The sequence below is a fragment of the Lolium rigidum genome, chromosome 4, assembly GCF_022539505.1.
Source record: "Lolium rigidum isolate FL_2022 chromosome 4, APGP_CSIRO_Lrig_0.1, whole genome shotgun sequence".
NCBI classification, from domain to species: domain Eukaryota; kingdom Viridiplantae; phylum Streptophyta; class Magnoliopsida; order Poales; family Poaceae; genus Lolium; species Lolium rigidum.
This window is the reverse complement of record NC_061511.1, coordinates 70,255,807-70,281,460: the sequence shown is the minus strand read 5'-3', so window position 1 is coordinate 70,281,460 and position 25,654 is coordinate 70,255,807. Positions and strand designations below refer to the sequence as shown.

The 25,654-nt window shown below is 49.9% G+C and overlaps 2 protein-coding genes across 2 annotated transcripts; both read left to right on the top strand.

Annotated features, from left to right (window-relative positions):
• The first annotated feature begins 2,097 nt into the window (after positions 1 to 2,097).
• Positions 2,098 to 3,072, top strand: LOC124707142 (putative cyclin-dependent kinase F-2). The gene has a single exon (XM_047238805.1). It carries the CDS (start codon positions 2,098 to 2,100, stop codon positions 3,070 to 3,072), a length of 975 nt encoding a protein of 324 aa, XP_047094761.1.
• A 2,620-nt stretch (positions 3,073 to 5,692) lies between these two features.
• LOC124707132 (putative cyclin-dependent kinase F-2) lies at positions 5,693 to 6,667 on the top strand. The gene has a single exon (XM_047238796.1). The coding sequence runs from the start codon at positions 5,693 to 5,695 to the stop codon at positions 6,665 to 6,667; it is 975 nt and encodes a 324-aa protein (XP_047094752.1).
• The last annotated feature ends 18,987 nt before the right edge of the window (positions 6,668 to 25,654 follow it).

The window sequence follows — 25,654 nt, the reverse complement described above, 5'->3', positions numbered from 1 at the left end:
TTGTTCGAGGTGGTATATACTAACCCCTTGTGACGAACCTGTGATGCATCATGAAGTAGTTGCTTCGTTCGTGATGCATCGCCCACTAAGTACTAGATGCCGTGTATTAGCAGCATCTTTTCTGATGAACGGAATCTCATGTGTGATGTTATTCAGTACTGGGTAACCTCACCACTCTAAGTGAAGGGGTTACCACAACACTGAGCTATCTGCAACCAAACAGGCTGTTGGCTGCACGACCTGGAAAGAATGGGCTGGAAACGGGCAACCAAACGATGGGGCATGGGTTCCTTCTCCGGCGCGCAAAAGGCCGCACAGGTTCCCGCCAAAAGTGACCGATGGCCCGTTCACGATGCGCAATGGCTCCCATCTCGCTGGCACGGGCATGCAGGAATTCGGCCTAGGCAACCCAACGCGCCCATGCTGAATGGACGGACGACAACCATACAGTTGTGTTTTCAGGGGACTCTTTGTCCAGGATCTCGTTCGAGCGCACTGCGCACAGTAGACGGCGTCTCCGGTGTCGTCGTGGAAGTGGTTCAAAACACACTACGGGTGCGTTTGGTGGCCTGCATACGCATTGGCTTGCATCGGGCTAACAATTTTCGGCTCGTTTGGTCGCCTGGGCCGAGGCGCGTTGTTGCAAGAACCGATTCTCAAAGCAGCGTCGGGCCAGGCATTGGAGGAACGCCCCGTTCGGGAGTTTCTCCAGAGACATGCCCTTTCTCGCGCCACTTTGGCTCGAGCTATGCAACCACTGATGTTGCTTAGGCCCACTCTCCCTTACACTACTCCACACACACTCTTTCAAATCAACACAAACATAGACCGAATCGAAATAAGATGTACACGAAAAAGATGTGTGTCAATGATACGAACCAATTCCCACAATCGGTTTCGAGTTTCGTCAGTCGTAAATCGTCATTTTCGTGTATGAAGTTTTAAGAGAATTTTGTCAAATTTGTCGCACACGCTCAACCATTTGAGATTTCCTTTCAGGAGTAGGTTGACCTCACCATTCCGCATAATTTTCATGTTGACAGGTTTTTGTTTCGGTGTACATACGCTGATAGATAAATGACTCATAAAATATACTGTAATATGTACGTGTGTGACTAAGGTTTGGAGTACTTTTGCTCAACTTCTGGCTCGCCATCCTCATGGATGACGACGTGGTGATGATAGGTGACAAGTGAGACATGATAATCCATGGTGGTGGAGTCATGGTGGTGTTCGTCTTCGTGGTCGGCGACGTGGTGTGACCGATGTGACCGACGGTGTCATGGTGATGTTCGTCTTCGTGGTCGGTGACGTGCCCATGCTTGTGACCGGCATCACCGACGGTGTCATGGTGGTGTTTTTCTTTGTGGTCGGTGACGTGCCCATGCTTGTGACCGCGTGACCGGCGGTGTCCTGGTGGTGTTCGTCTTCATGGTCGGCGACATGGTGATGCTTGTGACTGGCGTGAAAGATGGTGCTATGGCGGTCTACATCTTCGCGGCGTGCACATGCTTCTGACCAGCGTGACCGACGGTGTCATGGTGCTCTTCGTCTTCGTGGTCGGGCGACGTAGTGACGATTTTGACCAGCGTGATCGGCGGTACCATGGTGGTGTCTGCTTTCGTGATTGCCAACGTGCCGAAGCTCGTGAACGGCGACGTGAGGCTTTGTAATATGTGAGAAGGTGAGAGGTAATGTCACCATATGGATAAATGGTGAGGTTATTACTAGGCTCGTATGTAACCAAACAGACTGAACCCTTCGTTTTTGCTGGGCCAAAAAATTCTGCACAGCTGGTCAAATAACAGCTCAAAGCTGCACCGTGACCTTTCCGGAACAAGATGAGGATTTTACCTGCTCGGCCGAACCAATCGTCGGCCGCCCACCAAACAGTCCCGACCTAACTCTAACGAACCATGTGACAAATCTAAATAGTCAACGCGTTTACTGCTTAGCCTGAACAAACATAGCCCCGGACTCGGAACGACGTGCCATGCCAAACCGAAAGCGAGTCGTCAAGCCATGCCATGGCAGTAGTATAAACAGCCACAGACCGCGCGCACAGGCCGCCAGAAACCCAAACCACCTCCACAACACATGGAGAACTACGAGCGGCTCGAAAAGCTCGGCGAGGGCGCCGCCGGCGTCGTCTACAAGGCCCGGGACCGCCGCACCGGCGCCATCGTCGCCATGAAGCGCCTCCGCCCCGCCGGCCGCGACTACGGCCAGCTCTCGGAGGACCTGGGCCGCGAGGTGGGCTGCCTCATGGCGTGCCGCGGCCACCCGAGCCTCGTCGAGATACGGGCCGCCGGCCGCGATGCCTCCAACGCGTTCCTCGTGATGGAGTACGTCGGCCCGAGCCTGGCGCATGTCATGCGGGAGCGCGGAGGCGGCTTCGCGAGGCCGTTCCCCGAGGACCAGGCGCGCCGGCTCATGCGGCAGCTCCTGGACGGCGCCGCGGCCATGCACGGCCTCGGCGTCCTGCACCGCGACCTCAAGCCGGACAACGTCCTCGTTGACGCGCACGGCAACCTCAAGATCTGCGACTTCGGCCTGTCGCGCTTCGCCGCCCCCACGGGAGCCGCGCCCTACACGGCGTCGATGGTCACGCGGTGGTACCGCGCGCCGGAGCTCCTGCTGGGGTCGCGGGAGTACGACGCGGGGGTGGACACGTGGGCGCTTGGGTGCATCATGGCCGAGCTCCTCGCCGGCGCGCCGCTGTTTCCCGGCAGGACGGAGATGGACCAGCTCAACTTGGTGTTCGACACTGTCGGCACGGGCGACATGACGAACTGGCCTGCCTTCGTGCGTCTCCCACGCGCCGGCTCGCCGCTTTGTTACCAGAAAAGGCCGCCCAGCCGGCTCCGGGAGATGTTCCCGGCATTGTCGTCCGCCGGACTCGACGTCCTCAGCGGGCTGCTGGCCTGCAGGCCGGACAGGAGGCTCACCGCGGCGGACGCGCTCCGGCGTCCCTGGTTTACCGACGCCGAGTCGCCTGACCAAGCACGTAACGCGTGCGGCGCCCGATTCAGCGAGCGTGTCGGCGGCGTTGCTGATGCAATCCTTGTATAGAAAACTGTACAAGTGATCATTCAAGATTCGTTGTAACTGAGAGTGTATTGGATTGGTGGCGGCTTCGTGTCCATGTTGGACCAATTTTATTGATTGATGATAGTCTTGTGCTGCGTCGTTGCTTTCAGGTTGGTAGGACTCATGGTGAAGTGGCACGATTTCCTTGCGGCCTTCCCTGGTTCCTTTAACTTTTTTTCATGGTGTCTTTCCAAGCAATCACGACAAACGTCTTGTACTATAGAGTATTATAAATATAAATTATAACTCTAAAATTAACTAAAAAATTATAAATATAAATTATATCATTGGATTCATATTTGAAAAAAATATAATTTTTTGACAAAAAAATTATATTTTGTTAGTTAATTTTATGGTCAAAGTTGATCTCAAATTTTGAGGAGGCCTTGTAATTGCTAGACACGTAGTTAATTTAGAGGGGGGGTTGCTTCAGTAGCGATCCTAGAACAGGCAGTTAATTGTCACTTTAACCTTAGAGCATCTCTAGTCACATTCTCCGAAACGGCTCTCAAATCATGTCGGATTGAATGTTTAGGGGACGATGTTGCTTGGTGCCGCGTTTAGGACGCGTCTCTCCACAATCGCGCCCCCAAATGAGACCCTAAAGTTTGTTTATTTTCTTCTTTCGGTTAGACTATTTAAAAACACAACCAATTTATTAAACAAGCATATAAATAAATATGTTTGCTAAACATTCTCCAAATTAAAATATAACAAATCAACAACAAACTAAATAAGTTGGGCTAGATCAAGGCGCCGCCATATTTGCTGATAATCCGTTGATGCTCCACAGATGCTCAACGAGATCATGTCGAAGTTGATTGTGAACATTGCTATCACGGATCTCTGCGTGCATGACGAGGAAATTAGCAAAATCAGCAGGCACCTCGTGACCAACCTCCGCAAGAGGGCCCTGCCATTCATTGGGACCAACATGTGTCCTGACCCGAATCTTGCGGTCATCCTCGATGATCATGTTGGGCGTGATTATAAAAGCTAGCATCACCTGCCACATTTGGTCGTGAGACCATCTTAGCGCATGGTACCCGAACAATAGAAAATTGAGCTTGGAGCACACCAAATGCCCTCTCGACATCCTTCTGGCAAGCCTCCTGGCGTGAAGCAAATTGGCGATTCTTTTGACCTGATGGCACCCGGGATTGTTTTGACAAATGTCGCCCATTTTGAATATATACCATCAGCTAGATAATAACCTTTGGTATATTGGTGGTCATTGATCTCATAATTGCATGGTGGAGAATGACCTGTCACTAGTTTGGTAAACACCGGAGACCGCTGCAACGCGTTGATGTCATTGTGTGATCCCGCCATGCCAAAGAAAGGATGCCAAATCCATAAAGTTATAATCTGTCACAGCTTCAAGCACCACACTGAAATATCCAAGCAAACGAGCAGTTCTTCCATGACCAGTGCATACAATTCATGCTTTCAATCATCCCAGGGAATCTTCTCGCTACATTTTGGACCATGATCCCTGCAGCCAAGGTAGTCAGAATCCCGATCCTACTGCCAGAATCCTACGATTTGACGATCTTACATCACCGTATCGATCCAAATCCCACTATGAATCTCAAGAGCATAGAATCCATGTTGAGTCCCGATCCAAATCATAGAATCCTTTAGAATAATGTAGAATCTCGATCCCTTTTATGGATTTTTCCGATTCTACTAAATCATTATTTTTCCCATCCGTAAAACCATACAAGAATAATACTTAAACATCCCAAGCCCTTTTCACATGCTTTACTACCCTTTATTTACCTACCAAATCTCAAATGATCTATCGTTAGAATATTATTGCTAGAAAATTTATGTATTATAATTTTTATCTCTATTATACTATTACACAAACTTTCTATGTGATAAAAAGATATTCTCTGAGTAAGTATTGTAGGATCTCAGATTCTACGATTCGATACCACGACTCGATCCTGCCTCACGAAAATCGAGCCGACTCCGAATTCCGACTCTGACTCAGCCTCTGCTTTAGTTGGTCCTCTCAAGTATTACTTGCCAAAGTTACCCACCATAACTCGGAAAAACTTATACATGCACTGAAAGAACACGGATGTCGCCTAGAGGGGGGGGGGGGGGGGGGGAAGAGGCGATTTAAACTTTTACGAGATGGGCTTAACAAATGCGGAATAAAACATTTTCGAGTAGGCATTTTTGAGTATCCACGTCCTCCAAAGCGCCACCTAAAGAGATTTTGGACGCGTCAGACGTTTGACCGCTCCTAGCCGCACGTCCTATAGACTTTTTCCGTCCGGCGTGATCCACTACGGTATCTGGCACCCCAAGCCCATCTCCACTACACAAGGCACGTTGCAGGGGCAACCTGCCCGGCCGAACCAAGCGTCGGCCGCCCACCAAACAGTCCCGTCCGACCTAACTCTAACGAACCATGTAACAAATCTAAATAGTCAACGCGTTTACTACTGGTTAGCCTGACAAGCTTCGACCCGGACTCGGAATGGGCGACCAAACCGAAAGCGAGTCGTCAAGCATTGGCATGGCAGTAGTATAAACAGCCACGACCGCGCGCACAGGCCGCCAGAAACCCAAACCACCTCCACAACACATGGACAACTACGAGCGGCTCGAAAAGCTCGGCGAGGGCGCCGCCGGCGTCGTCTACAAGGCCCGGGAGCGCCGCACCGGCGACATTGTCGCCCTCAAGCGCCTCCGCCCCGCCGGCCGCGACGACGGCCAGCTCTCGGAGGACCTCCGCCGCGAGCTGGGCTGCCTCATGGCGTGCCGCGGCCACCCTAGCCTCGTCGAGATACGGGCCGCCGGACGCGATGCCTCCAACGCGTTCCTCGTGATGGAGTACGTCGGCCCCAGCCTGGCGCAGGTCATGCGGGAGCGCAGCGGCGGCTTCGCAAGGCCGTTCCCCGAGGCCGACGCGCGCCGGCTCATGCGGCAGCTCCTCGACGGCGCCGCGGCCATGCACGCCCTCGGCGTCCTGCACCGCGACCTCAAGCCCGACAACGTCCTCGTCGACGCGCACGGCAACCTCAAGATCTGCGACTTCGGCCTGTCGCGCTTCGCCGCCCCTACTACGGGCGCGCCATACACGGCGCCCGTGGTCACGCGGTGGTACCGCGCGCCGGAGCTCCTGCTGGGGTCGCGGGAGTACGACACGGGGGTGGACACGTGGGCGCTCGGGTGCATCATGGCCGAGCTCCTCGCCGGCGCGCCGCTGTTTCCCGGGAGGACGGAGATGGACCAGCTCAACCTGGTGTTCGACACGGTCGGCACGGGCGACATGACGGACTGGCCTGCCTTCGTGCGTCTCCCACGCGCCGGCTCGCCGCTTTGTTACCAGAAAAGGCCGCCCAGCCGGCTCCGGGAGATGTTCCCGGCATTGTCGTCCGCCGGACTCGACGTCCTCAGCGGGCTGCTGGCCTGCAGGCCGGACAGGAGGCTCACCGCGGCGGACGCGCTCCGGCGTCCCTGGTTTACCGACGCCGAGTCGCCTGACCAAGCACGTAACGCGTGCGGCGCCCGATTCAGCGAGCGTGTCGGCGGCGTTGCTGATGCAATCCTTGTATAGAAAACTGTACAAGTGATCATTCAAGATTCGTTGTAACTGAGAGTGTATTGGATTGGTGGCGGCTTCGTGTCCATGTTGGACCAATTTTATTGATTGATGATAGTCTTGTGCTGCGTCGTTGCTTTCAGGTTGGTAGGACTCATGGTGAAGTGGCACGATTTCCTTGCGGCCTTCCCTGGTTCCTTTAACTTTTTTTCATGGTGTCTTTCCAAGCAATCACGACAAACGTCTTGTACTATAGAGTATTATAAATATAAATTATAACTCTGAATTTAACTAAAAAAATTATAAAAATAAATTATATCATTGGATTCATATTTGAAAAAAATATAATTTTTTGACAAAAATTATATTTTGTTAGTTAATTTTATGGTCAAAGTTGATCTCAAATTTTGAGGAGGCCTTGTAATTGCTAACAGAGGTAGTACACCTCAGTAGCGATCCTAGATACGCAGTTAATTTTGAGGACACCACTCATTGAGACCAACATGTGTCCAGATCCGAATCTTGCGGTCATCCTCGATGATTATATTGGGCATGATCACAAAAGCCTACATCACCAGCCATATTTGGTCGTGAGACCATCTTAGTGCATGGTACCCGAACAATAGCAAATTGAGCTTAGAGCACACCAAATGCCTTCTCGACATCCTTCCGGCAAGCCTCCTAGCATGAAGCAAAGTGGCGATTATTCCGGACGTCCGCAGAGACGCATCCGGGCATCTCCAGCGGCGCGACGCAAACGGTCGCTGAGCGACCATTTTCGTCCGCCGTGACCGGAAATGCGTCTGGGGCCTGTTCCAGCGAGGCGACGCAAAGTGACCGGGCCGTCCGCGGAGACGCAAACCTGGCCCAAATATGCGCCTCGGATGCGTCTCTGCGGACGTCCGGAAACGTCCGCTCGCGTCTGGCGGACGTTTGGGCGGGCCCGCCTGGCAGCGATCCTGCGTCGATGCGTCTTCTCAAATGCGCCGCCGACGCAAAGTTGTGTCGCTCGGCACTCGCGCCACGTTAATGGCGACGATGCCTCGGCCGCCGAGCGGCCGCCCACCTCCGCCAACCACGTTAATGGCGACGCCACGCGTCCCGCGGCCACCGCATGCCGCCGGCCTATATAAAGGGAGCGCGCGTTCTTCTTCCTCATCCACTCCTCCAAAGAAACCCTAGCCGCCACAAAGCTCGAGCGTAGCGCCGCCTAGGTGTTCCTGCGACGCAGCCAAGCCCGCGAGGAAGTCCATGGCCGGTCCTGGTGGCTGGCGAGGCGGTCAAGGCCGCGGCCACAGGCGCCCCGTGGCCGGGGCGGGGGCCGCCGTGGTGGAGCAGCTACGGCCCCACGCTCGCCGTCGCTGCGCCCTCCTCGTCCTCGCAGGAGGAGCGCGCGCCGAGTTCCTCCTGCGCATCGACGACGACCCACTCGCCATCAAGCGGCTACCGGACAAGTTCGCCGAGTTCGTCGACGGCGTCGAGCCGGCGCACTTGCGGCTACGGGAGGCCAGCTGCAACTTCGCCGCTGGACCGTGGAGGTTCCGTTCGACGGGCGAGGGCAAGATGTACCTGCACATGGGGTGGGACAAGTTCGCTCGTGACCTCGACCTCGAGCCCGGCTGCCAGCTCACCTTCCTCTACGAGGGGGACGGCGAGATGATCGTCAAGGTGTTCGACGATACAGCCTGCCGCAGGCACTACCACACCGACGACTCCGGCTCCGACACCGATAGTTAGAACGTTGAGTGTTCTTTCTTTGCAGCGAATCTGGCTACGGGCCAGACAAAGCTAGTAGTCGAGGTTTCTGGATGTTCGCTTCATCGGTAGAACCAACAAGGGCACCATCTCCTCCCGCTGGATTTTCCAGTTTGGGTGATTGGGTGCCCTTGAATGTTGTTTCTTGGCAGCGAACATACGGAAATCAACACAACTGGCTTCTTTTTTTTTAAATTTATATTTGTGTCAACCATGGTTCAAACTATGTGTTAGTTTGTGTAAACCATGTTCCAAACTATGTGTTAGTTTGTGTAAAATCATGTTTCAAAATGTTATATTTGAAACTATGTTTAAATGGAGAAGAGGGAAAAAAGGAAAAAAATGCGTCGCCCCACTGGAGCAGACCCCAGACGCAAACGGACGCGCGGACAAAAACGGTCATTTTTGCGTCCGCAGCGCGACGCAAACGGACGCTCGCGGACATTAAAATGCGTCGCGCCGCTGGAGATGCCCTCCGAGGCGCATATTTGGGCCAGGTTTGCGTCTCCACGGACGGCCCGGTCACTTTGCGTCGCCCCACTGGAACAGGCCCCAGACGCATTTCCGGTCACGGCGGACGAAAACGGTCGCTCAGCGACCGTTTGCGTCGCGCCGCTGGAGATGCCCTAAACACCGGAGACCGCTGCAACACGTTGATGTCATTGTGTTATCCCGCCATGCCAAAGAAAGGATGCCAAATCCATAAGTTATAATCTGCCACAACTTCAAGCACCACACTGAAATATCCAAGCAAACGGGCAGTTCTTCCATGAACAGTGCATACAATTCATGCTTCCAATCATCCCAGGGAATCCTCTCGCTGCATTTTGGGCAATGATCCTTGCAGCCTCTTCTTTAGTTGGTCCTCTCAAGTATTACTTGCCAAACTTACCCACCACAACTCGGAAAAACTTATACATGCACTCAATGGTAGTAGACTCACTCATGCATAGGATAGTCATCATGTGTATCAGCAGATGCTCCGGATAAAAAAAAAACCTCATGGCGGCGGTGCACTTCTTAATCGATCAGAACCCGGCCGTGCCAACATCGTCGTGCTTCAACTTGAAGTAGGGGTCGATGTTTTTCTCTTCCTCCATCATTTCCACGATCATCTCGTCTTCGCTATCCATGTCTAAAGCAAAACAAATGGTCAAAATTTATCCGAGGAAGAGGAGGCAACGAACAGTGACGTGTCGCACCTACCAGACAAACCACCGAACACCTTTTGTGCGTAGAGGAGGGGCGGATTTTCCGGTGCGTTCTAGGACGCGTTGGCGAAGCGTCGGCAGCGAAAATGACGGCGATGGAGTCAATCGTCACAATTATTGGAAATATAAGCAATTTACCGCAAAATTTAATCCACGAAAACAGTAGATAAAACATGACTAAAATAACATGGATCAAACTAGTCATATGAAATGTTAGGCAATAGGAAAATATCATACGGAGTAGTGAATTTGAGGAGAGCATATCTACTCCAAATGCTAGAACAAGGAACTGAACGATGATCTGAAACATGAACCCAAACATAGGAGATATGAGTACCTATTGGACAGAAGCAGAAGCAGCAGCGTGACCATTGTTGGCGTTGTCCCCCATGTCGTTGAAGAGGTCGTCAATGTCCGGGAAGAAGTCGTCGTTGGGGAAGGTGTCGTCGGCGTCCGTGATGAAACCAGTGGTCGCGCGAAAGCGCTCCCCAAAAACCTTATCAACCTTCTCCCGTACAGGACTCGAAGCAGCGCGGTTCCGGAGGCCTACTATCCCGGCCGGTGGTGCACGCTGCAGGCCAGGATGGGAAAAACTTGAGCGGCGGCGCAAAGCTCTGGAACCAGGAGGTAGGCGCATAGGCAGTGGTGGCTATACCTGTGTATCTCTGGAGAGGAGCGAACTCTCTTTTATAGGCACAGAGGGAGGAGCTGAACATGCCACGCGAGGAGACGAAACAGAGGGTCAGGGAGATGAACCGAACATGCAGCAGCCGAAGCTGAACAGCCTTCGTATTCAAGACCCACTGAAAAAACATTTCAGATTCTTGCGTTTGTTAATATACCCGTTCATGTGTGGCAAAAAGAAAGAGAGAGAGGCTCTTGGCTCGAGACATTCCCGCAACCCGCGGCGCGGTGTGTGGTGACAAGGCGAGCGAGTGGCGGCGTTGTCGGAGGAGTGATGGCGTGTATTTCACACATTCGTTGGGAACCCCAAGAGGAAGGTATGATGCGCACAGAAACAAGTTTTCCCTCAGAAAGAAACCAAGGTTTATCGAACCAGGAGGAGCCAAGAAGCACGTTGAAGGTTGATGGCGGCGGGATGTAGTGCGGCGCAACACCAGAGATTCCAGCGCCAACGTGGAACCTGCACAACACAACCAAAGTACTTTGCCCCAACGAAACAGGTGAGGTTGTCAATCTCACCGGCTTGCTGTAAAAAAGGATTAACCGTATTGTGTGGAAGATGATTGTTTGCGAGAGAAAACGAGTAAAACAAGTATTGCAGACAGATTTGTGTTTCGGTATTAAAGAATGGACCGGGGTCCACAGTTCACTAGAGGTGTCTCTCCCATAAGATAAAAGCATGTTGGGTGAACAAATTACGGTCGGGCAATTGACAAATAGAGAGGGCATAACAATGCACATACATGTCATGATAAGTATAGTGAGATTTAATTGGGCATTACGACAAAGTACATAGACCGCCATCCAACCGCATCTATGCCTAAAAAGTCCACCTTCGAGGTTATCGTCCGAACCCCCTCCAGTATTAAGTTGCTAACAACGGACAATTGCATTAAGTATGGTGCGTAATGTAATCAACAACTACATCCTCGGACATAGCGCCAATGTTTTATCCCTAGTGGCAACGAGCACAACACAACCTTAGAACTTTATCGTCATCGTCCCAGGTGTCAATGCGGGCATGAACCCACTATCGAGCATAAATACTCCCTCTTGGAGTTAAGAGCAAAAACTTGGCCAGAGCCTCTACTAATAACGGAGAGCATGCAAGATCATAAACAACACATATGTAATAACTTGATAATTAACATAACATGGTATTCTCTATCCATCGGATCCCGACAAACACAACATAGAGTATTACGAGATAGATGATCTTGATCATGTTAGGCAGCTCACAAGATCCAACAATGAAGCACAATGAGGAGAAGACAACCATCTAGCTACTGCTATGGACCCATAGTCCGGGGGTGAACTACTCACTCATCACTCCGGAGGCGACCATGGCGGTGTAGAGTCCTCCGGGAGATGAATCCCCTCTCCGGCGGGGTGCCGGAGGAGATCTCCGAGAATCCCCCGAGATGGGATTGGCGGCGGCGGCGTCTGCGGAAGGTTTTCCGTATCGTGGTTTTTCGCATCGGGGGTTTCGCGACGGAGGCTTTAAGTAGGCGGAAGGGCGAGTCGGAGGGCCGACGAGGGGCCCACACCATAGGGCGGCGTGGGCCCCCTCCGGCCGCGCGGCCCTATGGTGGCGGCGCCTCGTCGCCCCACTTCGTATCCCTTTCGGTCTTCCGGAAGGTTCGTGGCAAAATAGGACCCCGGGTCTTGATTTCGTCCAATTCCGAGAATATTTCGTTACTAGGATTTCTGAAACCAAAAACGGAAGAAAACGACAAGCGGCTCTTCGGCATCTTGTTAATAGGTTAGTTCCGAGAAAATGCACGAATATGACATAAAGTGTGCATAAAACATGTAGGTATCATCAATAATATGGCATGGATCATAAGAAATTATCGATACGTCGGAGACGTATCAGCATCCCCAAGCTTAGTTACGCTCGTCCCGAGCGAGGTAAAACGATAACAAAGATAATTTCGAAGTGACATGCCATCATAACCTTGATCATACTATTTGTAAACATATGTAATGAATGCAGCGATCAAAACAATGGTGATGACATGAGTAAACAAGTGAATCATAAAGCAAAGACTTTTCATGAATAGTACTTCAAGACAAGCATCAATAAGTCTTGCATAAGAGTTAACTCATAAAGTAATAAATCAAAGTAAAGGTATTGAAGCAACACAAAGGAAGATTAAGTTTCAGCGGTTGCTTTCAACTTGTAACATGTATATCTCATGGATAATTGTCAACATAGAGTAATATAACAAGTGCAATATGCAAGTATGTAGGAATCAATGCACAGTTCACACAAGTGTTTGCTTCTTGAGGTGGAGAGAGATAGGTGAACTGACTCAACATAAAAGTAAAAAGAATGGTCCTTCAAAGAGGAAAGCATCGATTGCTATATTTGTGCTAGAGCTTTTATTTTGAAAACATGAAACAATTTTGTCAACGGTAGTAATAAAGCATATGAGTTATGTAAATTATATCTTACAAGTTGCAAGTCTCATGCATAGTATACTAATAGTGCCCGCACCTTGTCCTAATTAGCTTGGACTACCGGATCTTTGCAATGCACATGTTTTAACCAAGTGTCACAATGGGGTACCTCCATGCCGCTCTGTACAAAGGTCTAAGGAGAAAGCTCGCATTTTGGATTTCTCGCTTTTGATTATTCTCAACTTAGACATCCATACCGGGACAACATGGACAACAGATAATGGACTCCTCTTTAATGCATAAGCATGTGACAACAATTATTATTCTCATATGAGATTGAGGATATATGTCCAAAACTGAAACTTCCACCATGAATCATGGCTTTAGTTAGCGGCCCAATGTTCTTCTCTAACAATATGCATGCTCCAACCATTAAGGTGGTAGATCTCTCTTACTTCAGACAAGACGGACATGCATAGCAACTCACATGATATTCAACAAAGAATAGTTGATGGCGTCCCCATAAGCATGGTTATCGCACAACAAGCAACTTAATAAGAGATAAAGTGCATAAGTACATATTCAATACCACAATAGTTTTTAAGCTATTTGTCCCATGAGCTATATATTGCAAAGGTGAATGATGGAATTTTAAAGGTAGCACTCAAGCAATTTACTTTGGAATGGCGGATAAATACCATGTAGTAGGTAGGGATGGTGGACACAAATGGCATAGTGGTTGTCTCAAGGATTTTGGATGCATGAGAAGTATTCCCTCTCGATACAAGGTTTAGGCTAGCAAGGTTATTTGAAACAAACACAAGGATGAACGGTGCAGCAAAACTCACATAAAAGACATATTGTAAACATTATAAGACTCTACACCGTCTTCCTTGTTGTTCAAAACTCAATACTAGATATTATCTAGACTCTAGAGAAACCAAATATGCAAACCAAATTAGCAAGCTCTAAGTGTTTCTTCATTAATGGGTGCAAAGTATATGATGCAAGAGCTTAAACATGAGCACAACAATTGCCAAGTATCAAATTATCCAAGACATTTTTAGAGTTACTACATGTAGTATTTTCCAATTCCAACCATATAACAATTTAACGAAGAAGAAACTTCGCCATGAATACTATGAGTAGAGCCTAAGGACATACTTGTCCATATGCTACAGCGGAGCGTGTCTCTCTCCCACAAGGTGAATGCTAGGATCCATTTTATTCAAACAAAACAAAAACAAAAACAAACCGACGCTCCAAGCAAAGTGCACAAGATGTGACGGAATAAAAATATAGTTTCAGGGGAGGAACCTGATAATGTTGTCGATGAAGAAGGGGATGCCTTGGGCATCCCCAAGCTTAGACGCTTGAGTCTTCTTAGAATATGCAGGGGTGAACCACCGGGGCATCCCCAAGCTTAGAGCTTTCACTCTCCTTGATCATATTGCATCATACTCCTCTCTTGATCCTTGAAAACTTCCTCCACACCAAACTCGAAACAACTCATTAGAGGGTTAGTGCACAATAAAATTAACATGTTCAGAGGTGACACAATCATTCTTAACACTTCTGGACATTGCATAAAGCTACTGGACATTAATGGATCAAAGAAATTCATCCAACATAGCAAAAAAGAGGCAATGCAAAATAAAAGGCAGAATCTGTCAAAACAGAACAGTCCGTAAAGATGGATTTTATTAGGCCACCAGACTTGATCAAATGAAAATTCCCAAATTGAATGAAAGTTGCGTACATATCTGAGGATCATGCACGTAAATTGGCTTAATTTTCTGAGCTACCTACAGGGAGGTAGACCCAGATTCGTGACAGCAAAGAAATCTGGAACTGCGCAGTAATCCAAATCTAGTACTTACTTTACTATCAAAGACTTTACTTGGCACAACAAAACATAAAACTAAGATAAGGAGAGGTTGCTACAGTAGTAAACAACTTCCAAGACTCAAATATGAAACAAACATACTGTAGTAAAAACATGGGTTGTCTCCCATAAGCGCTTTTCTTTAACGCCTTTCAGCTAGGCGCAGAAAGTGTAACTCAAGTGTTATCAAAGGGTGGTGCACCTACAGCGGGGTTTGGAGTTTTCTCAACCATGCATAGTATATTGGATACATAAGTTTCAGCGTCTCCCTTTTCATTAGTCTTGGGCTTGCTACTCTCATCGAACAAATTTTCAGGAACAAGCCAAGCATAGTTATGTTCTAGTGCATCATTCATAGCTAGGAGTTTACATGGTATTGGTGCTTTGATCTCCCCACCATCATTAATATTATTAGTATATTTCATTCTATACATATCCATTTTTTCAAGTGTTCTTTTAAAGTCGGTATAAAAGCCAAGCCTCTTATGCTTAATAAAAACTTTTCTAGCTTCTATAGCTATATCTTCAAATTCTCGCACTAAGACTTTTAGAACAAAATCTCTCTTCTCTCCCCGTTCCATATCAGAAAGTGTAAGAAACATGTGTTGTATCATGGGGTTGAGACTAATAAACCTAGCTTCCATTATGCGCACCAAACAAACAGAGGCATCTTCATAAGTAGGGACAGCTTTTGCAAGTGGTATATCTTTAAGGTCTTCATGCATACTAACATGGGTGAAAAATTCTTCTATATTATCTCTTCCAATTATAGACCCTTGTCCCACAGGTATATCTTTTACAGTAAAATTAAGAGGAAACATGTTGAAATAAGTAAAGGAAATCCAAGTAACTAATTTTTTTTGTGTTTTTAATATAGCAAACAAGACAGTAAATAAAGTAAAGCTAGCAACTAATTTTTTTGTGTTTTGATATAAGTGCAGCAAACAAAGTAGTAAATAAAATAAAGCAAGACAAAAACAAAGTAAAGAGATTGAGAAGTGGAGACTCCCCTTGCGGCGTGTCTTGATCTCCCCGGCAACGGCGCCGAGAAAATATGCTTGATGGCGTGTATTTCACACGTTCGTTGGGAACCCCAAGAGGAAGGTATGATGCGCACAGCAGCAAGTTTTCCCTCGAGAAAGAAACCAAGGTTTATCGAACCGGGAGGAGCCAAGAAGCACGTTGAAGGTTGATGGCGGCGGGATGTAGTGCGGCGCAACACCGGAGATTCCGGCGCCAACGTGGAACCTGCACAACACAACCAAAGTACTTTGCCCCAACGAAACAGTGAGGTTGTCAATCTCACCGGCTTGCTGTAACAAAGGATTAACCGTATTGTGTGGAAGATGATTGTTTGCGAGAGAAAACGAGTAAAACAAGTATTGTAGCAGATTTGTGTTTCGAGTATTAAAGAATGGACCGGGGTCCACAGTTCACTAGAGGTGTCTCTCCCATAAGATAAAAGCATGTTGGGTGAACAAATTACAGTCGGGCAATTGACAAATAGAGAGGGCATAACAATGCACATAGATGTCATGATAAGTATAGTGAGATTTAATTGGGCATTACGACAAAGTACATAGACCGCCATCCAACTGCATCTATGCCTAAAAAGTCCACCTTCAGGTTATCGTCCGAACCCCCTCCGGTATTAAGTTGCTAACAACGGACAATTGCATTAAGTATGGTGCGTAATGTAATCAACAACTACATCCTCGGACATAGCGCCAATGTTTTATCCCTAGTGGCAACAGACACAACACAACCTTAGAACTTTTCGTCACTCGTCCCGAGTGTCAATGCGAGGCATGAACCCACTATCGAGCATAAATACTCCCTCTTGGAGTTAAGAGCAAAAACTTGGCCAGAGCCTCTACTAATAACGGAGAGCATGCAAGATCATAAACAACACATATGTAATAACTTGATAATTAACATAACATGGTATTCTCTATCCATCGGATCCCGACAAACACAACATAGAGTATTACAGATAGATGATCTTGATCATGTTAGGCAGCTCAGAAGATCCAACAATGAAGCACAATGAGGAGAAGACAACCATCTAGCTACTGCTATGGACCCATAGTCCACGGGTGAACTACTCACTCATCACTCCGGAGGCGACCATGGCGGTGTAGAGTCCTCCGGGAGATGAATCCCCTCTCCGGCGGGGTGCCGGAGGAGATCTCCGAGAATCCCCCGAGATGGGATTGGCGGCGGCGGCGTCTCTGGAAGGTTTTCCGTATCGTGGTTTTTCGCATCAGGGGTTTCGCGACGGAGGCTTTAAGTAGGCGGAAGGGCAGAGTCGGAGGGCTGACGAGGGGCCCACACCATAGGGCGGCGCGTGCCCCCCTCTGGCCGCGCGGCCCTTGTTGACTGCCAAAACCCACCGGCGGGCAGCGGCCTTGTCAACACCGTAGAGCCGGGAAGAGCCTAGAGCTGCGGCTGGCTGAGACCCCTCCGAGCGACGGCCCGCAATGCTCTTCTGGTCACACGCGGCGATGCGAAGTGCAGGGCGTGCCACCTGACCTATACCTGGTCGGGAAGGTGATGGGGATGCCTCGCTTAGTTTCCTGCGGGGCATACATGTAAACATTAAATACGAGCCTCGATCGGCTCTCGGGTTATCTCGTGAATCGGCTCAAAGAGCCGATCCACCCATGATTCGTACGGGGTGCACGAATACTTGGTGGTCCTGCTTGATCAAGATAAAGCTAATGAGATCTACGACGATTTAGGGTTTTCACCGCATAATCGGATCATCCTACTCCGAGGTTGGGCCTCGCGGTCACGCACGGTGCTCGTAAGCCGATCCTAAACAAGGCCTAAAAACCAACATGAAGTTGATCCTCGGAACATCCTGTTTAGGACTTGCGAACGCCACCCCACGTGCCACTGGATCCTCCCCCCTTTGTAAGGCCTAACTATTGCAGATATTAAACTAATCCTTGTAGAACAAGGAGCAATCGTAACGGATCAGATCTACTAAATAATGATCAAGCGGGGTGCCGCCCCCACACCTGAGATAGGTGTGAGGGCGGCTAGATATGCAAGGGTTGCACTACGTAAGCATGCTTAAACGAAGAACAATGCTAACCCTAACACATCCATGATAACTACGTTGCTCGCCATCAAAAGCGCTTCGATACGAGCAACGCATGAACAACGTGGGGCTTGTGCTGCCTAGATCGCAAGATGCGATCTAGGCAGCATGTCGCTTACCTGATAGAAACCCTCGAAACGAAGGAGTTGGCGATGCGCCGAGATTGGTTTGTTTTGGGTTGAACGTGAGTTGTTGTTTATTCCATAAACCCTAGATACATATTTATAGTCCAGGGGACTTTCTAATGTGGGCGTGCACCAAACCGTGCACGGGTAAGATTCTACTTTCTAAACTAAGATGCAATCTAATATTTTACGAGATACAAGGGCAATGAAGCCCAACTTAGCATAACAGGCCGATTCACATAATTCTCCATGTATACTTCCTTTAAGCCCATCTTGATTGCGGCCCACCTCCGACTCGGTTAAATTCCGGTGATAACACATGCCCCCTGGTTTTGGAATTGGTAATTCCAAAATCACTCTGCTTTCCTTCGTCGGATCATGTCGTGGCAGAACCGTCGCAGTATCCCTCATGATGATGCCTTGCCTTCTCAACTTCTCCGCGTGACCTGGCAGTTTTTTTTTCTTTTTTTAGGCATCACTTCCTCGGAAACTGCTGTGGCATTGAATTTCCACTATATCCTCCTTCGATTTAACCGCTCTGAACAGTTCTCCTCTGTATCTCCTTCGCATTAGCACTCCAAAAGCCCTCCCAGCCACCATGTCTTCTTCCTCCTCTCGCCCCATCGGATCTTGCCAGCCAATCCTCCACGTCCCGTGAGCCGACGCCGGAGTACAACGTGGCGGCGGTCCACGCGGCCAACACCCGCCGCGCCATTGCGGCCGGGGAGGAGCCGGACCACAACTTCTCCATCCGGTCCGAGGACGACAAGTCCTCGACGGATGGGGAGAGCGACCTCCGCTTCCTCGCCGGCGGGGAATCGGAGGAGGAGAGCGATGACGATCGCTTCTCCCGGGATGACTTCACCTCCTCCGAGGGGGTGAAGGAGGAGGAAGAGGAGGAGGAGGACGGCGACGAGAGCTCCTCCGACGAGCCGCCGGCCAAGCGGTTCTGCCCTTGGCCGGGCAACCTTAGCGATTTCGACAGCGACGAGGACAACGCTGACGAAGAAGACGAAGACGACGAGGGCCCGGTCGGCGGCCATTGGAGCGACGACGAGCCCGCCGGGAGTAGCGCCGACAGTGGCGACGACGGCGACGACGAGGGCAGTGATGGCCCATAGATAGGACCCCTAGAATAGGGCCAGTAGTAGTAGATGGGGCAATGGACCCCCTAGTATTTCCCTTTTGAGAGGAATTAGCTCTTTATGTAAGAAACCTCATCCAATCAATGAAGAACTTTTCCCCAATTTGATTTTGCCGATTTCTTCTGAGTTTAATTAAGCCGATTCCCTCTTCTACTGACCTTGCCGATTCGTCCCCTTTGCCAATGCGTAATGAGCCGATCGTACCGCATCGGTCCTTTGAAATTCACCCTTCCCTTCTTCAACTGATGATTTTATAAATCTGGTGGAAAATGCAGAATCTTCAGGAAAACCTTTGAACTTTTCCAAACAAACCCAAAAATCTTTTTCAGTACTCATCATTGTGAGGAAGGTCGCAGTGAAGGATCGGCCGATGGTATCTCCATCGGCTCTTTAAACAGCGTATCCACTAGGCCTGTTGCCCCCCGAGCCTTACTCGAGGCGAGAATGTCAGAGAAAATGCGCCACAGCCGATCCTTTTTCTTCCTCTGACAGCCGATAATCTTCCGTTTCAGCTGAACTAGCCCCACAGATTGGAAATCCTGGATTTGGTGGAGACTTGATAAACATCGCACAACTAGAGTCGATGGCTACGCATCGGCTGTTTCTTGATTCTGAAGTCGATGCCCTTGCATCGGCTGTTCCAAAGATGTTCTTCTTTTTTTTTTTTGGCCGATTTTTCTTAATCGGCCCCCAATGTTTTATTGCACGTATGTTCTCACATGTTTATCTGCACATGTTCATCTGATTATATGCCCCCCGAGCCGATACCTGCTGGATGACTGCAGATATCGGCTTGTATGGTTAGCCAGGGCACTGCACTTGCACGTCGGCTTCGCAAAAAATCCATGCTGACTCTCGTCTGCCGACGTGGCCACTGCTCAGTAGATCGGTGCTGAACGCAAGCAGAACATGTGGTGAAGGTAATTTTGGCCGATTGCCGGAATCGGCCTCCATATCCATTTGAGCGCTGTCTGAAGGTTCCGTAGCGTTCCTTCATAATTTTTGGGGCCGATCAAGGATCAGCCTTGCCCGATTTGCTCATTGGTTTGATCTTGCTATTCGGTTAGGCTGGATAAAACCAACCCAACCTCTGACTTGATGCGCTTGCTGTCGTCCTCCTTGAGTGCACCGTAGAGTCGTGGAGCACTAAGCTCTGTCGGCAAGACGAGTACCATGTTTGTGCCAGCCGATGTCTCATCATCGGCTTTCCTTTGTTTGGGGCGCCACTCCATTTTCCGTGGACGACCCTCTTCATCCAGGGTTCGCTGAACCTTTGCAGCCGGATCAGGTCGTGCCTTCCTTAGCGTATGCGGTATAACCTTTCGGCTTCCTCCGAGGCCGCGCAATCGCTGAACCCCGCGCTTTTGGGAACGGCTGAGTCCGTCGGGGCACCACCTTGGCCGGTGGTACCTGTCTTCTTCTACTTCTCCCTCGTCTTCGAATCCTCAAGATCTGCCCAACGAGGTGACTCAGCGCGTTTGCTTTGTGGCGGGAGAGGCCCTAGGCGCTCGAACACGGACACGTTGGCTGCCTCCTTCTTCTTCTTGTTGCATTCGGGCAATTGCCGATTGTGGGCAATCGGCTCATTCCTGAATCCTAGCGAGTGTCCGAAGAAGGGGCAGTCCCGATGTCCGGCGTTGTCATCTTGCTCCCTTGATGTTTCCGTGGCACGGCGCTCGTGCTCCTCCTCATCGCGATCCCGCCGACGATGTCTTCCGGCTTCTCCAGCCGGACGATCTCCTCTATCATCATAATTGGACCGTCGGCGTTGGTCATACTGACTCACATATTTGTTGAGGAGGTGATCAGAGAGAGGCCGTTGATATCTTATGTTCTTCACCTCTACCTCTGTGACGTAGCGCTTGCCATCATGACGGAGCCGATCGCGTGGAGCGGCCTCCTCTGCATCCTTGCTATGAGAGCAGCTGCCCTCATCTTCATCTTTGCCAGAATGGTTCCCAGGTCCTACCATGTTGATGCTGAACGAGGGACCTGGCTGGCAACCCTCAGGGTAGGTGACTTCCACCATGTTAACGGCGGGGAAGGGTTGGGTGTCGACCTTCATGGCGTACTCGGTTGAAAATTAGACGCCCCTTCTCTATCGCCGCTTGGATGTGCCGACGCCACACCCTGCGGTCGTTGGTGGCATGGGAGAGCGAGTTGTGGAATTTGCGGTACGGCTTTCCGTTTAGCTCTTTCGCCGTGGGGAACTTGAGACCTTCAGGAATCGTCAACTCGTTTCTCCTTGAGCAGGAGGTCGAAGATTTGTTCGGTCTTGGTCACGTCAAAATCGAATCCCCCGGGCGGCCCCGGTGGCTTTACCCATTTGCGGGACACGGGGTTCCTCCCCGAGTCCACTCAGCCATCTGCTACTTCTTGGTCTCCCGCGAGCACTTCATCTTCCTCTGTATTGACCATGACTACCGCACGCTTGAACTTGTCTTGGTACAGGTCCGGGTGGCGCTGTTCATATGCCGATAGTTTCTGAACCATGTGCGCCGGCGAGGGATAATCTGCTTGGGAGGCCATGTCCTTGAGCTGTGTTGCAAGGCCTGCTACCGCCAACTCGGTCGCTTCCTTTTCGGTTATACGAACCGAATAACATCGGTTCCTAAGATTCCTGAAGCGCTGGATGTACTCTGTCACCGTTTCTCCGCGCTTCGACGTAGTTGTGCTAGATCGGCAATGCTAGACTCGGAAGCTTCTGAATGGTATTGCATATGGAACTCGTTCTTCCAATTGCTTCCAAGACTGGATGGAGTTTGCTGGCAAAGAGGTGTACCATCCAAAAGCCGATCCCGTGAGGGACTGTGAAAAGAGCCTCACGCGCAGCTGATCCGACACTGAAGCCGGTCCTAATTGAGCCAAATATCGGCCGACGTGCTCGATGGAGCTGGAGCCATCTGATCCACTGAATTTGGAGAAGTCAGGGAGCCGATATTTAGGTGGCAGCGGGATCATCTCGTAATCGTCGGGGTACGGCTTGGAATAGCCGACTGCCCTTCTTTTCGGCACCATGCCGAACTGGTCTCTGAGTATGGTACTAATCTGATCCGCCGTGCTGGCTGTAGGAGTTGCACTCTGAAGATTCGCCGGGGTGGCGTACTTAGCCAGCCATGTTTGCTTTTCCAGCTCTGAGCCAACTGCAGGAGCTGGGCTCGGGAGTTTCGTCGGTGTGGCGTACTTAGTTAGCCACGTCTGCTTCTCAAGCTCTGTTGCTGACGTTCCTCCTGTCTTCGCCGGAGTCCCTGATGTTGTGGCCTGGTTTGTGAGTGCCCAGTTACCACAATCTGGCACATACGTGCACGCGTATCCTTGAGGGATCTCCTTAGGCGCCTCAGTCAAGAACTGGTAGTCACTAGGGTCACCACCGATCTTGTAGACGACGAATGCCGGTGTAGTCGGCACTCCAGCAGGTGCTGCCAACGCATATGGCAGCGGTGGACGGGACTAGAATGGCAACTCTCCTTGATGAGTCCCGAGAGCTGGTCCTGACGGCGAGTACTGGTGGCTCATGATCTCCTGGATTACGCGCAGAGCGAGACGCTCCAACACGTTGACCAAGTTTTCAGAGTGGCGATGTAGCGAGTGAGCCACCAAGTAGTTGATCTCCTGCCGCGGTCCCCGGTGCGTTCCTCCGACGGGGCAGAGAGGTCTATCCCATCGAGTGCACCTTGCGGTGAGAATCCCTTCCATCTGATGCCATGGGAACGGGTTCTCTGAAAAGAGCCGATGAGGTCGGCTTCGAGGGTGGCCTTGATCTCGTTGTATTGCTTCTTGAGCTCGTCAGGCAGCTCCTCGTAGGTGATCGGCGTGCCGTCCGCCATCTCAGATGTAGATGGCGATGTGGTTGATGTAGACGTTGGTCCCACCGGGCATGCCAGAATGTGTTGACTGCCAAAACCCACCGGCGGGCAGCGGCCTTGTCAACACCGTAGAGCCGGGAAGAGCCTAGAGCTGCGGCTGGCTGAGACCCCTCCGAGCGACGGCCCGCAATGCTCTTCTGGTCACACGCGGCGATGCGAAGTGCAAGGGCGTGCCACCCGACCTATACCCGGTCGGGAAGGTGATGGGGATGCCTCGCTTAGTTTCCTGCAGGGCATACATGTAAACATTAAATACGAGCCTCGATCGGCTCTCGGGTTATCCCGTGAATCGGCTCAAAGAGCCGATCCACCCATGATTCGTACGGGGTGCACGAATACTTGGTGGTCCTGCTTGATCAAGATAAAGCTAATGAGATCTACGACGATTTAGGGTTTTCACCGCATAATCGGATCATCCTACTCCAGGTTGGGCCTCGCGGTCACGCACGGTGCTCGTAAGCCGATCCTAAACAAGGCCTAAAAACCAACATGAAGTTGATCCTCGGAACATCCTGTTTAGGACTTGCGAACGCCACCCCACGTGCCACTGGATCCTCCCCCTTTGTAAGGCCTAACTATTGCGGATATTAAACTAATCCTTGTAGAACAAGGAGCAATCGTAACGGATCAGATCTACTAAATAATGATCAAGCGGGGTGCCGCCCCCACACCTGAGATAGGTGTGAGGGCGGCTAGATATGCAAGGGTTGCACTACGTAAGCATGCTTAAACGAAGAACAATGCTAACCCTAACACATCCATGATAACTACGTTGCTCGCCATCAAAAGCGCTTCGATACGAGCAACGCATGAACAACGTGGGGCTTGTGCTGCCTAGATCGCAAGATGCGATCTAGGCAGCATGTCGCTTACCTGATAGAAACCCTCGAAACGAAGGAGTTGGCGATGCGCCGAGACTGGTTTGTTTTGGGTTGAACGTGAGTTGTTGTTTATTCCATAAACCCTAGATACATATTTATAGTCCAGGGGACTTTCTAATGTGGGCGTGCACCAAACCGTGCACGGGTAAGATTCTACTTTCTAAACTAAGATGCAATCTAATATTTTACGAGATACAAGGGCAATGAAGCCCAACTTAGCATAACAGGCCGATTCACATAATTCTCCATGTATACTTCCTTTAAGCCCATCTTGATTGCGGCCCACCTCTGACTCGGTTAAATTCTGGTGATAACAGCCCTATGGTGGCGGCGCCTCGTCGCCCCACTTCGTATCCCTTTCGGTCTTCTGGAAGGTTCGTGGCAAAATAGGACCCTGGGTCTTGATTTCGTCCAATTCCGAGAATATTTCGTTACTAGGATTTCTGAAACCAAAAACAGCAGAAAACAAGAATCGGCTCTTCGGCATCTTGTTAATAGGTTAGTTCCAGAAAATGCACGAATATGACATAAAGTGTGCATAAAACATGTAGGTATCATCAATAATATGGCATGGATCATAAGAAATTATCGATACGTCGGAGACGTATCAAGGAGGAGCGCGCGTGTGGTCAGCTCCTATTTCCCCTTATTATTTCTCTCTTACAAGTGGTGTGAAGACATCTCCTTATAAGCTACTGCAACTCTCTTTCAACTAGCAATGTGGGACTAAACTTTTGTCCCACCCCTTTCCATGCATGAATGGACCAAGTGGGCCTCTAGGATTTATTAGGAATTTCTGGAATATTAAATGGGCTAGTGCAAAATGGGCCAAAATTCCAACAATCGCCCACCAGAACCTAGAGGCACACGGAATTTGCCTTTGGTTTCAAAACATTGTTTTATATATCGATGCTATAGTGGAGGGTGTTAAGTTGAACGCCCAACTAGACCTCTATGGTACACTAGTAAGCAACTTGGACCATGGACTATGCCTTCAACTGCAAGTTTTCTGCGAATCTAGTTTCACACAAAGCCTTGATCGATACTAGGCTATCGTGGGACTATCCCGTGGGTGGAGCTTATGCGTCATTGATACGTTGCAAACGTATCTATAATTTTTGATGCTCCATGCTTGTTCTACATCAATTCCTCTGTGTTTTATGTGCACTTTGCATCATTTTATGACATTTATTGGACTAACCTATTAACAAGTGCCACAGTGCCAGTTCCTGTTTATTATGTCTATTTATTGCAGAAAATGTCTAAAAATGAAAGTGCTCGGAAAATTCTGGAAAAATCACAGAAATTCTAATATACCAGAAGACCCCGGGAGCCAGAAGGAGAGCCGGAGGGGGGCTACAGGCCGCCCATACAAGGCCCAGGCGCGGCCAGCCCTGGCTCGCGCCTGGGGGTTGTATGGTGGCCTCGTGCGCCCCATGGCGTCTCCTCTTTGCCTATAAGCCCCTCTGACCTAAAAACTCCGCAACAAATCACCCTCCGTCCACGAAAAGTTCCGTAGCCGCCGTCATCGCGGAAACCAAGTTTCGGGGGACAAAAGTCTCTGTTCCAGCACCTTGCCGGGATGGGGAAGTGCCCCCTGAGCCATCGCCATCGACTCCACTGCCTCCACTTCGACTCCATGATGGTTTGTGAGTTCCCACATGGACTATGGGTTCTTGGCTGTAGCTAGATGGTACTCTCTCCCATGTGCTTCAATACAATGATCTCATGAGCTGCCTTACATGATTGAGATCCATATGATGTAATCGGTGTTGTGTTTGTTGGGATCCGATGGATTGATCATCATGTTCAGTATATCTTATAAGTTTGTGAAGTATTTGCTGCTGCAATATTGTTATGTTTAATGCTTGTCAATAGTGCACGAGTGGCATGATCTTAGATCTAGGCTCTATAATTGTTGCTTAGATTGTATCTACAAAT

Coding starts and splice junctions, on each gene's coding strand:
- LOC124707142 (XM_047238805.1), top strand. CDS start 2,098: ATGGAGAACTACGAGCGGCTCGAAAAGCTCGGCGAGGGCGCCGCCGGC.
- LOC124707132 (XM_047238796.1), top strand. CDS start 5,693: ATGGACAACTACGAGCGGCTCGAAAAGCTCGGCGAGGGCGCCGCCGGC.